Below are 16703 nucleotides of genomic sequence, written 5' to 3' on the forward strand. Positions count from 1 at the left end.
CACACACACACACACACACACACACACACACACACACACCCCGAGCATGCCCGGCATCTCTCTCTCACACTCACACACATACACACTCACACACACACACACCAAGCATGCCTGGCATCACACACATGAACTTGAGTGGCAGGCAGGAGGCAAATTCCTGCCTCCGGACTCCCGAGACTCCCTCTACCGTGAGCACACGCTCGTAGGTCCCCCACTTTCCCTGCTGTCCACATTTAGGGCACAGAACACAACTCACGTTCACCTCAGTGCAGGGAATACGCCAGGAGAGCCAAAATCTTGCATCTACTGAACTTTATCTTTAAAAGTATGTGTTTGACAATTTTATGTTTCACAAAAATGTACTTTATTATGTTTTAACATTCCTTTTTTTTTTTTAAAGGGAGAGTGAACATCCTTTTATGCTTCCTGACCATCTGTGTTTCTTCTGTGAACTGCATGTTTATGTTCTTTGCTACTTAAAATACTTGTCTTTGTCATTTGTAGGATGCTTTGAGGGAGAGGAGAGGTCAATTCACTTTCATTCAGTAATGGTCCTGTCACCTATCAGCACCATCCTTTAAAAACATGCCACCAACACAGGCCACGCCAGCCTGACACCGCGCCTGGCCTGTGCTACCTGCCACCATGCTCACAGAGCACAGCAAGAGCTTGGGTGGTGCCTGGCTAAATGCACTTCCTTCCCCCAAAACCATCCTGAGGGCAGCTGCAGGTCCAGAGCTCCCCACTCAGATCCAAACCAAAGGTAAAGCAGGTCACAACTTCCTGCTCCAGCTGAGTTTCTGAGCCAGTAGGGTGACACCCTGTCCTGCGCACAGCAAGTATACACACACGGCACACTCAGCAGGCCCCAAGTCCTGCTCTGCCTGGCGTATGGCCCCAGAGTCTCTCCCTTCCCGCCCTCCTCTCTATTTTAACATTTCTGCTGATCACGATCAATGGGGATTCAAGGACACTAAAGTGTTGATAGGCCCACAAGGCTACCCAATGTCTGGATTTGAGGCTTCACCACACTTCACATCACCCCACATGCGAGCCCACCTTCCAACAGCTCCTCCAGAGAGCACCGTGAAAGCACCAAGGCAGGGCAGAGCCAGAGAGGCAACGAGGTCTGAGCCTTTGGGAACAGGGCAGAGCTGAGGGCACATAAGAGAAGCAAGGGGCCCTCCAGCAATTACCACCCCCACAGGGTGGCTGGCCAAGCTAGGTGGGGGACCCCTGCAGGCAGCTCAGGGCCCAGGCACATGGCACACCCCCTTCCTGCTTTGGGCCTTGCTCCCAGCTGTCTAGGAAAAGTGTCTCTCACTAGACCAAACATGTGCCACACAGACATCTTCAGCGTGTTGGCGCGAAGTGATTTTCAACAGAGAATACTCAGTGCCTTCGAATTCCAGAGGGGAAGAGCTTCTGGGACATGACCAGCTGTTCGCGTTTGCACATGAGCCTGGACCCCGGCCCAGAGAGTCACACTCAGTACATCTTCACTATACTCCCTTTCCAGAAGGTTAACTCAGAAGTGTAAATGCAAAGGTACAACCTTGGGATTGCAGAATTGCAATACCATGATAATCGTTTACATACAGAGTTATGCTCCATTACTCCGTGGAGCACACAGCCATGCATGGCAGTGAAGCCCTCTGTAGCTGCCGCCCAAGGTAAGCGGACACTCATGCCCACTCCACAGAGGAGGAGAGGGGACGTCCGGCCTCAGGCTCTACGCCCACCGAGCATTCACAGAAGACGAGAAACCATCTCCATCGATGGAGCGCCAAGGGGCCCTGGCCATCCAGCCACGAGCCAGAGAGCAACGAGGAAGAGCAGACACAGCAGTATGGTAGGCCCTTGCTTTTCCCCATTTCTTCCCATTTGTGAATCAGATTTCTTAAAACAACGGTATTTGACAGGAGGAGCAAGACAGTGTATTTAAGACTTTCTTGATCAGATTCTAACAAACTACATATTTGAAAATTCATTTACTCAGGGACACACATTTAAAATACTCCTCTCCAGGGCGCCTGGGTGGCTCAGTCGTTAAGCGTCTGCCTTCGGCTCAGGTCATGATCCCAGGGTCCTGGGATCGAGTCCCACATCGGGCTCCCTGCTGGGCGGGAAGTCTGCTTCTCCCTCTCCCACTCCCCCTGCTTGTGTGCTTGTGTTCCCTCTCTGGCTGTGTCTCTCTCTGTCAAATAAATAAATAAAATCTTTAAAAACAAAAAATACTCCTCTCCAAGTTCCAACCCGGATTGCAGCTTTCTCTGTTTCCGGTCAGATAAACAGTGTGATTTCAGGAACGGTCTACAAGCTGCTGAGCTGAGAAGTGAGTTGCTAGATTCAGTTCAGGAGAGGAGATTCAGAGTTCCCCTCGATCCAGGAGCCAAGACTGAAAGCCACCGGTGTTTAACTTAAAATGCTTTCTGGGGGTGGGACTGGGGTCTCACAGCCCAGGGGAGAGTAAGGGTCAGCAGCACTTGACCAGATAACTTCCCCATGTCTAAGGGTCACACAAACCAATTTTCCCAAAACTCCACCCCAGCAGAGGAGTGGCCCAAGACCACGTGAGGCTGGAACAGTGCAGATTTTCAGTCCGGGAAGCCCTGAGGAGGCATCTCACCTCTGCTCCTCATCTCCAAGAAGCCCGAGTCTGTGCGCAGTGATGTCCCCTTCCTACCACAAATGACAGCTCTCTCTGCACACACCTCTCGGCCGCCAGAGGATGGAAGGTGGCTTCCCAGGAGACCAAGCTACGTGATGGGCCTCACGCAGCCGATACAAGTCCGGGAAGCACCGGCTATACCGCACCCACTCACTTTGCAGCTGCTCCACCACCTTCATCGTTGTCGGAAGACGACGGCGTAGAAGACCCTGGAAAGTACGCTGAGTCCACGTGGTTGGGGCTGCCGCCCGGAGCTGGGTGAATCGGGGACGACCGTTCATACAGCGGGGTATGCTTTCCTTCGTGAGGAATGTTGCTGTAGGTGCTGTGCTCAGTCAGACTCTTTCCACTAGTTTCCAAAGCAAGGGCCGGCTCAGCAAGGCTGTACGGGTGTGGACCCTGGCCTGCAGCACTTGGGCTGGGCACCTGTGGAGCCTGAAACAGAGGGCAGAGGTCATGCGTGCACTCGAGGCCCGCAGCACCCGGCTCCCATCAGCACTTCCTGGTCCTGGCTACGTCTTAACTCAAGAAACACTGGCACTTGCTTCACGTATCAGCTCAACAGCCTAAGAAGTTATTTTAGCTTTTGCTAAAATCTGATGCGTGTGCAGCAACCCCCCAAGGCAGGCTGACCAGCTGCAGGAGGGGGAGGAGGGTCTTACCACAGGCTTTGCTTGCAGAGGGGTCTGCGGAATGTTGAGCATCTGGGGGGGGACGTACGGTGGCACGATCCCAGGCATTCCAAACGGATTTGGTCTGGCTGTTTCATTGACAAGGAAAGACAGCGGTACACGGGTTAGCAGAGGACATGCCCCAGACATCACAGTGGCCAGCACATGTCCCCCCCTGCCCTGCCCCCTCAGGTGACAATACACCACCGATCCCCACCTTCAGAAATTCATGTTTCACATGAAAAAATACTTCATTTTATGGTGATCAACTTGGAGACTGGGCCTAGGATTTTAACTTACAGGTGTTTGGGCCACCCTCTCTCTGCCCCTGCTGGCCTCTCAAAGCCCTAAGACTGCAGGCGCTGAAGGGACAAAGCAGGGACAGATACTTCCCCTCATGTAAGTGAGGCAACGGAATCTGCCTGTTGATACTAAAATTCAGTTCTTGGCTATTAAATAGAAACAGTGACGTGTGGAAGTTGCTACCGGTACCTCTGTTTCCCACTGCTAAGCAGAACCACAATGGCGCTGCACATACCAATGTGTGTTTATGGGGCCAGTAACCTGGCATTCTGTGCTCTTAGAACATGACTCTCTAAACCTGCTCTGATGGATGCCATACTCGCTCGGCTACCCCGTGCTGACGGGAACCGGCGCAGCCGGGACAGAAGCGCGTGCAGAAGCGGCTGTGGACACACATCAAGACCAGGCGAAGTGCTAAGACAGGACGCAGAGCCATCAGCTCAGCCCACGGACCCGAACGCCCACCTGGCACAACATGTGGTGAATAACACATGGTGATGAGGACTGTGGCCTCAGTATTAGAATACCTCCAAATACCACAAACTAGTTACTAATGCAATAAAAACAGGAGACCCTTTGTGGCTTTGCTCCCCCACTGAACAGTCAGGTATGGGGTACCTGTGAGGTGAGGCCACAAGGCCGGGCCTGGGGCACCTGAGCCCCAAATGTTCCCACGACCCAGATGGTGGGAACAGACAGCAGGCACGGGGGCCGCAGAGCTACACGATCTCCTCCTTAGGCTTCTTTTAGAAACTGAACAAAACCAAGCCTAGAGACCCCTGAACGCCAACATCCTTTACCAGGAAAGATGTTCCTCTAACTTCAGAATCTGGGTGACTCAAGGCCAAACAAGGAGCCCAATACTTGCCAAGATAAACACATTTAAATAAAAATAGTAATAAGGCACCCCCAAGCCCAAACCCTCCCTCTCATTCTCTGAAAGAAAATTCCCACTGGTACGTAAGCTGAGCTTCCCGAGCCACCCAGTCCTGGTGGAGCCAGGAGGGAGGGGCAGCGGCTCACTTCTCCCCACCCAAGGACCCACGCGCCTGGAAGCCATAGCCCGCCACAGGAGCCCGTCTCCAATGCCTGGCACACGGCCTGCACTGAGAGGAGCTGGAGACACGACTTCCACAACTGTGGGACGAGTAACTGGGAATGATGACACTGGCACACGTGCACACGCACTCACATGCTCACCGCACACAAAACATACACTCACCCGCACATGCATGCACATGACCACACATACATGTGCGTACACACACATGTTCACTACATTCACCATACTCACCCGAGACACACATGCTCATTCACCACATGCATGTGCATGCACTCACCCTACATACATGTACACACAGCCGCACATGCATGTTCACCACAGGTATGCATTCATGACACACATGCACACATTCACACGAACACGTTCTCACCCCCCACGTGCACATGTTCACCGCATACATGCACTCACCCACATACCCATACATGTGCACATGTACTGCACACATATGTGCATTCACCCCAAATATACACGCACACACGTTCACCACACACACACATAAACACACCCCACATACATACACACACGTGTACACATGCAAACACAGAGAGAAACATTCCTGATCAAACAGTTCAGACCCAGGAGATCGGAACCTCTGAGTCTGAGACGTAAGATGCTGTAACTGGTTAAGTTCCTTCTCAGGAGATTCTGAATCGTGTCCAGAACACTATGAACTCCATTCAAGCTCTAACTTCTGAGGATAATTGTGGGTGTGAAAACTGATTTGTAAGTATTTGAATGTACATGATTTTTTTTTTAAATGTTACCATTTCCTCCTGATATTTAAATATTTTCAGGTATCCTCAAATAAGGGAATAGCAAGTCTTTCAACTTTATTTGGGATTTGATAGTGAATGTTTTTCACAATTATTCATGAGGCTAAAGGAAATTTGCGTACTGGTGAGAAGCGCAGTTTACAACCTCTTGTGGCTGACTCGCCCCATGGAACTTCTGAGTGACCACACGGAATGTCAGCCATGCCACTTAGGGATCCCATTCCAGGGAAGGGGATCCTTTTGTTTCTATTTTGTGCCATTATTTGCTACAAAGTTCCTGAAAAGCACACAAGCTTCTTTAAAAACAAAAATAAACTATAACTTAAAAGCAAAGATTTCCAAAGTAAGAACATTTTCTAAAATCACATTGTAATCACCGACCTCACCTTTGAGAACCTACAAAGCTAGTTACTAATATATCAGAACCTAGTCCAGTAAGTGAATTAATCTGTCTGCCCTTCCGTGAAGGCTGGAGGACGGCTCAGTGAGCCAGGCCTGCCTCTGGATGCAGCGCACCTCCCTGCGCTCAAGTTCTGGTTGTCACTGCCCTCGAGCCAATAAGCAGAGCACTGTGGGATGTGACAAGGCTGTCTTTCTTGGGACTGACCCTGGCTTGCGTGTGGAAGTTAACACCGCCAACCTGTCACTCTCCTCCATTCACAGACACTCTACTGAGAGAAGGGCTGTTGTCAGCAGACTATGCAGACGGAGACAGACAAGTGGAAACAGTGTTTAATTACTTAATGAAAAATATTTTCACAATTAAAAAATTTTTCAGACTTCTTTGTGAATGATGAGAAAAGCACACGCATGGCAGCCTGACAGCTACACTAAGTTAGCAGTGCTATAGGCGAGACACCATCCAGCACCCACTGCCTCAGTTACCCGCTGCGCCCCCGGGGAGCTGCTCAGCCATTCCCTGAAGTAAGATAAAACACATCTTAAGCAAGAATGGTGTTGACCAAGAAGCTCTGCTGAGAACCAGTCGGCCTACCCACGCCCCAGCCCACCTAGCACACTCATCTACCACCAGGCATGTCGCTGCAGAGATGTTAGGCCAACCAAACAAATGAGTACCAAAATCACGAACTCTTAAAATTCTCTAATGCAAATGGATGCATGATTTTCAAGTGTTGTACAAAAAACATAGCTTTGAAAATTCAGATTCAAAGAATAAATCAATATGTTCCCTACCACCAATACTCGTTTTCAACACCTATAAAAAAGGTCAAATTTTCTAACATTAACCATATTGAAATAGATGTATTTACTCAGCACTGATTTTGTACAGAAGTGAAGACACAAAGCCACATGGAGAATTTTGTGTAACTTGCTTCCATCGTCTTCCAGATGAGTAGCTTCCGAAGGCAGGCCACAGGCCAAAGATGGTGAAGGCAGAGGCAGGAAAAGAGGAAGTCAGCCAGCTTTGAGGGGCTGAACCCGGTCGCTTTCCAGGAGCACCAGCTCCCGGGGGCTCAGAGCTGGCACACCCACACAGCCAGGCCCCCCAAGAGGAGCCAGAGGCCGCCATCTGCAGAGAAGCATAGGCAGGCTGAGTGCAGGGCTGAGAAACAAGCAAGTAAGCACCTGACAGAACTACGGACCCTGGGGAAGCACACTCAGGCCAGCAGGAGTAAGAACTCTGGGAACTGGAGCAGTTCACCATGACGAGGGCAGCCTTCCTGGTTGTGGGACTGTGGGCACAGAGCAGCCCATGGCTGGGTGCCAGCAGGCTGCTCCCCCAGCACCTCTACCACCACAGAGACTGGACAGCACACGTGGACCTCATGGTGCAGCATCACCCAAGCCCACATAGCGCCCGAGTCTTCAAGAGCAGAAGCTGATGAGTGACAGATGCGCCCAAGTTGTATCCAAATCTGTCAAGCTCCCAGCTCACTCACGCTGAGCCAGACCGGCGGAGTCCCACAGCAAAGGATGCCATGCACATGGGCCGGCAGAGATGGGGAGCAGGAAGGAGCACCAATGCCTCACGTGGCTGCCCACGTGGCTTTGTGAGCCCAACACAACAAATCAGTCTCTGTCCACTGTGGATTTCAGAAATGCACAACCTGCAGGGAGAGTCCCTGCCAACTGAAGTGGCCGTGCCCTTTTGTCACCACGCCCTGAGAAGCCGCCAAGAGACCCGACGATGAGCTGGTCATCCTGCAAAGACACCTTGTCAAATGGCTGCCAAGTTACCCCAAAATGACTGACTGTTCAGGTGTTTTTTAAAAAGCGACCTTTCAAAAAGCCATGAGACCAGACAGACTGTATCACTTCATAGTACATGGACTAAAATAAACTCACAAAAATCTTAATGAAAGGTCATGGGAACAGATGTCAAGCCTGAGGATGATGCTCAGGAATCGAAAGGGAGGGAGATGAGGCGTTCTGCTCCACGCGAGAGTGTGCTACGGCTTCTCTCTGGCAGAGTCAACTTAGACCCTGGGGCCTGACTCAGTACCATGTGCTCCAGCTTGAGGTAAAAATGGGAACAGACGGACACACAGACACATCTCCAAAACCAGCAAGGGCAGAATGACATGCACAACACAGCCCCTGATGATCCCACACATACACAGTAAGAAAACAAAGAAACCTGTTTGAGGGGACAGATGGGACCTTCAGAAAAGCCTAATGAATTTCTTTAAAGAAAGAAAGATGTGAAGCAAACATTACCATTTGCTAACCCTGTTCTGTGGGCACACCGCTGCTCGTGACACTGCCCTGTACTGAGTTATACTTAAAGTTTTTCCACAATAAAAAAGCTTAAGCAGAAACCATGGAAATGGTGGCTTTAGTAAGCAGAACTGTAAGGCTGAACACCACACAAACTTTAAATGCCAAATTTCAAAGACTTACTAGTAACATGCGGAGCAGTATAACGGGGACTATCTGGTGACACCAAAAGTATAAAAAGCTATCATTGTTAACAGCCAAACACTGGAAATACCCCAGACGATGAGCAAAGGTGGCAGCTGGGACGACGGGGCAGACCTGGGGAGGGCGAAGATCGCCATGGGCCTCAGCCGCAGTGGCCGGGCAGGCCGCGTCCGTGTGCTCCCGCCTGGACAACGCTGCTTTCCTGGAGATGGACCTGCCTCATCGGCTGAAGCAGCCTTGCAGGAGCTGCGTCCTTCCTCCCAGACTGTGTCTCCATTTCTGGAGTGACATCTGCTGACTGTGCCCTGACAGGCTGGGAGCCACACTGTGGGGAGGCAGAGCTGTATGCGAGCTATGCAGGCCGTGTGGCCACAGCTGCTCCCCTTTAGTCACCAGAAAGGGACGCCTGCCAGCACAGCCACAGCCCAGAACCAGGGCCCACGGACCAGTCCTCGTCTCTCCTCGCGTTACACCTGCACCTTCCCGAGCCCGGGCCCCGAGAGCTGGCTCCAGAATGCCAATGACAGGGCCGAACTCCTTCCAGGTGAGATAGCAGTCAGGTATGCTCTCCTGTGACCCGGTCTGATAGAAGGGGACCAGTGAGGACGCAGGCACCCAGGGGCCCCTTCCTGTGGCCGCGGTCGGTCTGGTCCTGGCTTCCTGGGGGCAGCTCCCATCCCCACGCAACCCCGGCACAGGCCTGGTCCTGCAGGCTCCTCCCTGGCCTACATGTTCTAGGGCCCAGCACGTTCTGAAACCCTCCACGCTCTCTCTCTCTGACTGCCCTGCCAAAGTCCCCACACGTGCGCCACACACCACCAGACCCCCACTTCGGACGGTGCAAGCCCAGTCAATCCCCTCCCGTTTCAAGCCCTATCCTTTACGAAAGCCACGGAGGTAGGCTGCCACAGCCCCTGTCCCTCCCTGCTCCGTGCCTATTGGGGCAGCAACAGCTGCAGCACTAAAAACAGTTTCCCCTTCGGACTTCCTACACCTCGCTGAGGACCAAGCAGCCACACACACCTGGGAGCCACGGAAGTCCCCTCCTCACCTCTTGACGACAGACGTTCCTGCCACACCGCTGCTGTCTCCTGCGAGCCCAGCCTCACTCCTGGCTTCCCCTCCTCTCCCTGACCCGAGCGACTCTGTCCACAGAACCCCCAGGGAAGCCCGCCTACTTCCACGTCTCCACTTAGCACTTGGGGTACAGACAAAATAAAGAAAAGGGGACGACTGACACAGAATTCAGGGAGGCAGTGGGCAGGGGAAGCTGATGGGGAGACGGGCTACTGGTCATTTCGCACTGAGGCTGGTTTCATTAACTGCACACAGGCTATTGGTCATGTGCCAAACACACCTGGTGTGCAACAGGTACAAAGTAACAACTGTGAACACTATAAATCCTTCAATGAGCTTTCACAGCCCCTAGAGAGTCTGAAGCCTCAGGCTGTGTTTGGCCGGTGGCCACTGCCCACAGCCACACCAGCACCCCTGCCTGCTCCCTGCGTCCTGGGCTCCAGCCACTCCCTTCCACTGCTTCCATGCCCAGCGCCACCACCTCGGGTCTCCTCCGTGTGGAACAGACCTCCTCCCCATCGCCACCTCACTAAACTCCTGCTCTACCTTCAGGCCACAGCTCAACATTAACTCAGTCAAGCAGAACCGAGCCCTGACTTAACCGGTACCAGCTTAGTCTCCCGGTCTTCCTGGAACTGCCTGCACCTGAGCCATACGAGTCCGCGTCTCACTCGTGTGCAAGGCCCAGGATGGCACGTCTGCTCTACCACACTGTCCAGAACCAGCAAGTGCTGGCATGGGCCAGACACATCAAGGAGTTTTTGGTCTTTTTAATTAATATTTCTGAGCAGTTTTAGGTCTAGAGAAAACCTAAGCAGAAAACACACCCCTTGCATTCATATGATACGTATTCAACAGATGGTCTATTTCTGATACGTGACAATTATGAACCAGAGCCCACAGCTCGCTGCTCATGCTATGGGTTTGGATGAATTTTTAAGGACACATATCCACCACTATAGCATCACACAAAATCCTCCACGCTCTGCCTACATTCATCCCTCCGCTGACTTTCCACCGGCTCCATGGCTGTGCCTTTTCCAGAATGTCATACAGCTGGAATCATACAGCAGGGAGCGTGGAAGAGTGGCTTCCCTCAGTGAATGTATTCAAGGTCTTTGTGAGTTAATAACCCATTTTTTGGTAGCACTGAATAATATGTCATTGCCTGGATGGACCACAGTTTATTTGTCCACCACCCACCGAAGGATGTCTTGGATGTTTCCAAGTTTCAGCAATTACGAATAAAGTGCAAAGTTCCGTGTGGACAGAAGTTTCCAATTCCTCGGGGTAAACACGGAGAAGCCTGGCTGCTGGACCACATGGAAAGAGTGTGTTGCGTTTTCTGAGACACTGTCACACTGTCTTCCGCAGCCGCCGCTGCAGCAACACACACTCCCGCTGCGCCACATCTTCGTCAGCATCTGGTGGCGTCGGCGTTCCGGATGTTGGCCGTTCTGACAAGCGTGCAGTGGGAGCTCAGCTACTTTTCACTGAAGAGGCCAGGAAGACACAGCGTGTGCATCTTCAGATTCCGTGGGCCTCGGTTTCACTTGTGCAGCCTTTTTACAAGAACACCAGGGTGAGCCAAAGCCTCCCGTCTCCGTTCACAGGCCTGAGGTGGGCCTCCGGCAGTCGGGAGCCACACACTGCTGACAAGTTTCCATTCTGACCGCTCTTATGTGCACCTACATTCAGATAGGACTCTGTGGTCATGGGAGGCATTATGTGCTGGGACAGAAAGCACAAAATCTTAACCATCTCCAGGTCCCTGGTCTCAACACGCTGTTTCTGACACAATAAATGTTTACAAAATGAATACTAATCTCACCTGCAACTGATTTTAACCCATCTAAAAACAGATCATTTCTGGGGGTCCACTATGCAAAGACAGTACGGACTGGAACCCATTTTTCACCCTGAACAATACCACACGCTGTGCAGACCAGGCCTCCCAGCACCAGGGCACAACAGGGTGTGCAGGCCCTCCTGTCAATTCTACATCCTCTACATCAGTGTGGGGAGCAGAGGCTTCCTCAGTGCTGCAGAGGCCCATGGGCTCAGAAGAGGCACCAACACAGCAGCCCTGCCCAGTGCCGGTCTCCCTGACCAGAGCCAGGCCAGGAAGGTGTTCCTGGATCATGGAGGCCCAGTGAAGATCCTGATGCAACAGTTCTGGCCTGGAACCTCAACTCCAGCCAGGTTTAGAAACCCCTGGTTAGAGTCAACTCTCCCCATTTTTACTCCCAATAGCCGCCAAGGGGCTAATACAATGTTTTAAATGTCTTTAAAACTACACATACTTCAGTTTCTAAGATGATTCACACAGACAAGTTCTAATGAATGATAAAGTTATGTTCCAACACCGGCTGTCAAAGTTCTGAATGCGTCTTCCCAGAGAATAACATAATGGACCAAGGTCAGAAAAGACCACTCAGGACCTACCTACTGCTCGCAAAAATGTTTTTACGGGAAATATGTCTTGGGTTCTCACATGGAATACCAAGAAAGCCTCTCCCCAATCCCACGTTGCTCCTTCTAGGCTTTCCATTCTCACTCAGCTCCACAGCGGGAGCCTAACAGCACGTTCAGGCAAGAGGGACGGGCACCACTCCACATTATTTTGTTTCTTTATACTTGTCAGGGAAACAACAAAAACGATTTTACATGAATCCACTTCTGCTGGCTCCAAATTGTGTATCTGTGACTTGAAATACACCTTCCTCCCAGTCTTGCCCCAACCTCCATCCCCAGTCAGCCCACATTCCAGGCCACACAGCTGCCGGCCTGCACTTCCAGCTGCCCCAAACTCTGTGCCCCACGGCTCGGGTCTCCGCCACTGTCAGCAGCACCAGGAGACCCTGAGGAGAAGGCTTTAACGCAACACACAGTAGTTATCACCCACATGGGTGATATAACTATTAAAAATACCTCCCCCAACACCACATATTCTTCCCCAACCCACCACCATTCCCCAAAACCCACGGACAGGAAGTGAAACTAAATTCCAGGAGCATCACCTTCATCCATAAAATACTTCCCTCACGTATTGTCTGACAACGTAAAAACACGAGAGCACTTTGTACAACATGTAAGTTTTTAAGAAGCTCAAATTCAGGGGCGCCTGGGTGGCTCAGTCAGCGAAGCGACTGCCTTTGGCTCAGGTCATGATCTCAGGGTCCTGGGATCGAGCCCTGCCATCGGGCTCCCTGCTCGGCGAGGAGTCTGATTCTCCCTCTCCCACTCCCCCTGCTCCTGCTCTCTCTCTCCCAAATAAATAAAATCTTTAAAAAAAAAAAAAAAAAAGGGCAGCTCAAATTTAAACATGAATTTAAAGCCCATCTCGCCTCTTCAACATATCGTCAATCCTGTGAGCAGCTCAGACCAGCACCAAACGCTGCTTCATGCCCTTTTCCACCCTGACCTCCCTGCCTGCCTCCTCCTGAGTAAATGTTCTAGTCCCTAGTGCACTAGAGTGACTGTTTCAACTACCCTGTCACACAAGGACCAGGTGTCCTCTCAGACACATGAGAGGCAAAGATGCCCTTCTGGGAGCTCCCCCCAGGCTCTGTGGCTGCAGACCATTCCTTGCCTTTCCCAGCCACTGTCCCTCTGAGAACAGAGACAATGTCTGCCCTGTGACAAGCGGCCACAGAGCATGTCACATATACCCATCTCCAGAACCAGGAAGCCTGAGGCCGGAGACCATGGGGTCAGGATGTCCATCCCTGGTGTCGGACCTTGCCTGTCACCTGTCTCAACAGTGTCCACTGGGTGCCCCTGCCATAGGAACAAAGCAACCCACATGACCTGCCTGCCACATCTCCCTCTGTCCAGCACAGTGACCCCAAATCACGATCCTCTCGCTGTTCCAGTTCAACAGCTTTTCCTGGATTGAGTCACTCAAATACTTTCCCATGGGGGGCATGAGGGTGAAGGTGGCAAGTGTGGCCCTGGCTGCAGACCTGACATTACTGGGGGAGGGGTGGGAGGCAGTGTGCAGAGGATTAAAGCAAGGTGCTGAGACATGATGGCTGGTGGCTGATGGCCTCAGACAAGTGACAGTGAAGCCGGGATCTCAGAAATTTGAGTGTCCCAGGCACAGGAGGTCAGGGCGCACTCTTGAGTGCAGGGCGCTGAGGCCCTGAGGTGGGAGCCGGCATGGAACTTCCCCGGCAGAAGCCAGCAGGGCCTGGACAACACAGGGCCAAGGCCACAGGACCAAGCCGTGGGGAAAGCAGGGGCACAGCTGAGAGTTCGTCCCAAGCATGCTGGGACTGTGCGTGCCAAGTAGTTTAAACAGCACAATGGCTGCAGGGGGCCAGAGCAGCAGGAGGATGAGCCCCACCGACAGAAGCCCTGACCGTGGGTCCCAGCGGATAGGCCAGCAGAGCAGCCTGCAGCCCCGCCCTCCTTGGGCACTGGGCCCCCACAGTGACCACCACCGGCAGCCACACTCCTCCAGACCTAGGGGCCCTACACGCACACTGCAGCTCTACGCTTGAGTGAGCTGATGAACATACCCCATAAGGTACAACTGACTGGGACATTTCAAACCTGGGACTAATCTTCTGAAACCAGTACACAGAGGAGCTCTCAAACCACACCAGGAACATGGAAGCAAACACAACAGAAACAACAGTGGGCAGCACAGTCTCTCAGAGCTTCATGGCTCCAGACCTAGACAGAGGCAATCGGACTCAGGGAGAAGTCTGGCACATAGACTCAGGGCTTCACAGCCTCCCATGAGAGCACCACCAGGAAACAGCTTATAATTTCTTTTATTCCCCAATTTCAAATCTCTGAGTTCAATTTGGTCTTTTGCAAACAAAAAACCAAAAACCAAAAAAGAGGCAGCAAAAGAGAAAACACCCATCTGCTTTTCTGAAGTGGATTTACGAAGGCATCTGCAGGTCCAGAGGCCTCCCCGCAGAGCACCCCGTGGACACCTCCTGGCCCGCCCCCAACTCCCAGGTCTGTCTGTCCTGCTCCTCAACCTTTAGGGGCCACTGAGGAGTCTGCCCAGGAGGTGCAGCTCCATGCACTCATGCCAGTGGCGGAAACCTCACTCTAGACGAATAAAACTACAAGACTACGGGGCCCACGTTTTAACCTCTCTGGTGACTGCATGGTCAGCGTCCGTCACAGAGGCTTGGATTTACTTACCTAAGTAATGTGCTGGGTGAAATGCCATAGGCTTACTAGTCGCTGAGTAATATCCAATTGCTCTCTTAAATCGAATAACTTTGTCATCTGTTCTAGACTGGAATAAACGTAGGAAAACCTTTGTAAATTGCATGCCACTGGTCCTGTGCATGAACATACTTTCACAATTCAGCACATGTATCATCTACAGCTTTTCAAGTTAGAGAAGAGTTTAAAGTGACATTAAAATCTTCCAGGAAAAGCAACAAATCAGACACTAATCCTCTCAGAGTGACATGGGTAACACAGACTGGCACCCCGTCAGGAGACCCGGGTCTGCAATGCAGCCCTCAGGAGTCCCGGGCTTCTCCGGGCCACGTCCCTGTGCGGCCTGGGGAGGTTTTCTGTCCTGTCTCCAGCAAGCAGGACAATGGTTTCAGCTTTCCAGAGAGACATGGGAGATCACACCAACCTCATGTCCTCTATTAACCCCGACTCGCTCACGTTCCCTGCTTCCCCCAAAAAAGAAGAAATCCCTGACCATCACCTGAAGGGAGGGACAAGTCATGTGCACAATTCCACTCGGCCCACATGATAGATCTGTCTTCTCAGGAGAAATGTTATCAATCATGATGGAGAATGCAGGAGCAGCAAACCTCCCAGCTGTCTACCTTGCGCCCTCCCAGTGTAGCCGCAGGGGAGGCCGGGAGCCAGGTGAGGGGCCCTGCCACACCCGCCCCCACTGTGCAGAGTGCGCCAAGCCTGCGCTGTACCTGAGAATGCTGGAACACATCTTTAGCTACGGCATCCAAGTCTGACGGGTCCTGGATGTTGCGGACGTAGTCGGCCACAGCCTTGATCACCACATCACATGGCGGCAGGACTAGCTGGTGGGCCCGGACCTGAGAAACAAGTGCACAGGTCAGTACATGAGTCCCAAGGGCAGGGCCCAGAAGCTGCAGGCCCCATCATGACCCTTCAGTGAGTCCTGGCCCCAAGACTCTGGTGCTGAGGCTCAAGCCATAGCCCCCCTCAGCTATTAAGTACAACTCAGCCACTTCCACCAAGCTAGGTCACGGAGCGCCTGGCAGTCCTACGTTACTTCTGACACATCTGCGACCTGCTCACCATCAATCCTGGGCTCAAAACCCCGTGCCCCACAGCAGCGAACATAGCGCGAGAAGCCGTGGGCTGCAGACACTTCCGTTCTTCCTACGCCAGCCAACAGGAGGCCGTGCTGGGTGAACGCAGTCTAGGCGCCAGAGCACCAAGAAAGCCAAGTCGGCTCTGAATGGGAAGAAAGATGTGTCCCCGACTGCTGACGCTGACAGTCATGTCTTGTGAGAGATACACGGAATAAGTGTCGTAATATTTCATTGTCCCAGAATAGCTCATTCCACGAAAAGGTAAGTGAACAGATTTTATTTTAAAAGGTTTTATGCTCTTTAATAAAAACTAAAAAACCACAAAAAAAAAGGTATGATTTCAGCTAAAACTATAGTTTCACCCTTTTCTTAGAAACAAAAATGAATCAGGCACTAAGTTTGTTTCTAGCAATCAAAAAAAGTCAAATGATAGCAAGAAATAATCTTTATTTCCCATATAGCCACAAAGATCACAAAGATAAAAAAACAGGGCACAGACCCCAAAAAGCCCTGTGCCCCCAGAGCTGTCCGCTCCTGCCCACCATCCTGGGCTGTGCAGGTGGGCCCAGTGTCACCACAGGGGAGCTGGCTTCGGGGACAAGGAGTGAGGAAGGGCCCCAAACTATGGAGTGTGGCGGCCCCTGAACCTGGAAGAGGCAGGAAACACCCTTCCAGAGCTTCCAGAAGGAGTGTGGCCTTTAGAACGGTAAGATGATAAATCTGAGTTGTTTTAAGACATGCACACACATGCACAGAGAGAAACAAAAGAAAAAACTCAGAAAACCTGAGCCTGAGCACAAGACGTGGAAGAACCCACCAGAAAACAGACATTTACACTTTTAAGTCACCATCAAGAAAAGTTTCAGATGCGCAGACTACATTCACTCTCTCCTCACAGAAGCAACAGGTTTTCTTGAAGCACCATTTCTCATGTCCGAGTCAAGGTTCTCAGCCCCCATGTGCCGGTCATTA

At 51.8% G+C, this 16703-nt stretch overlaps 1 protein-coding gene across 1 annotated transcript in view; it reads right to left on the minus strand.

The window, feature by feature from the left end:
- The window catches only part of FAM120A (family with sequence similarity 120 member A), a 90667-nt gene that overhangs the window by 44674 nt on the left and 29290 nt on the right, over positions 1–16703 (minus strand). Inside the window, exons 5-8 of the mRNA XM_025891779.2 lie at positions 15360–15488; positions 14608–14704; positions 3334–3431; positions 2826–3106 (exon numbers count right to left, since the gene is read on the minus strand). Coding sequence (XP_025747564.2) covers positions 2826–3106; positions 3334–3431; positions 14608–14704; positions 15360–15488 — 605 coding nt within the window. The remainder of the gene's footprint in view (positions 1–2825; positions 3107–3333; positions 3432–14607; positions 14705–15359; positions 15489–16703) is intronic.

Source organism: Callorhinus ursinus, unplaced genomic scaffold (genome assembly GCF_003265705.2).
Source record: "Callorhinus ursinus isolate GAN/ISIS: 27379988/994484 unplaced genomic scaffold, GSC_fseal_2.0 scaffold28, whole genome shotgun sequence".
In the NCBI taxonomy this organism is placed as follows: domain Eukaryota; kingdom Metazoa; phylum Chordata; class Mammalia; order Carnivora; family Otariidae; genus Callorhinus; species Callorhinus ursinus.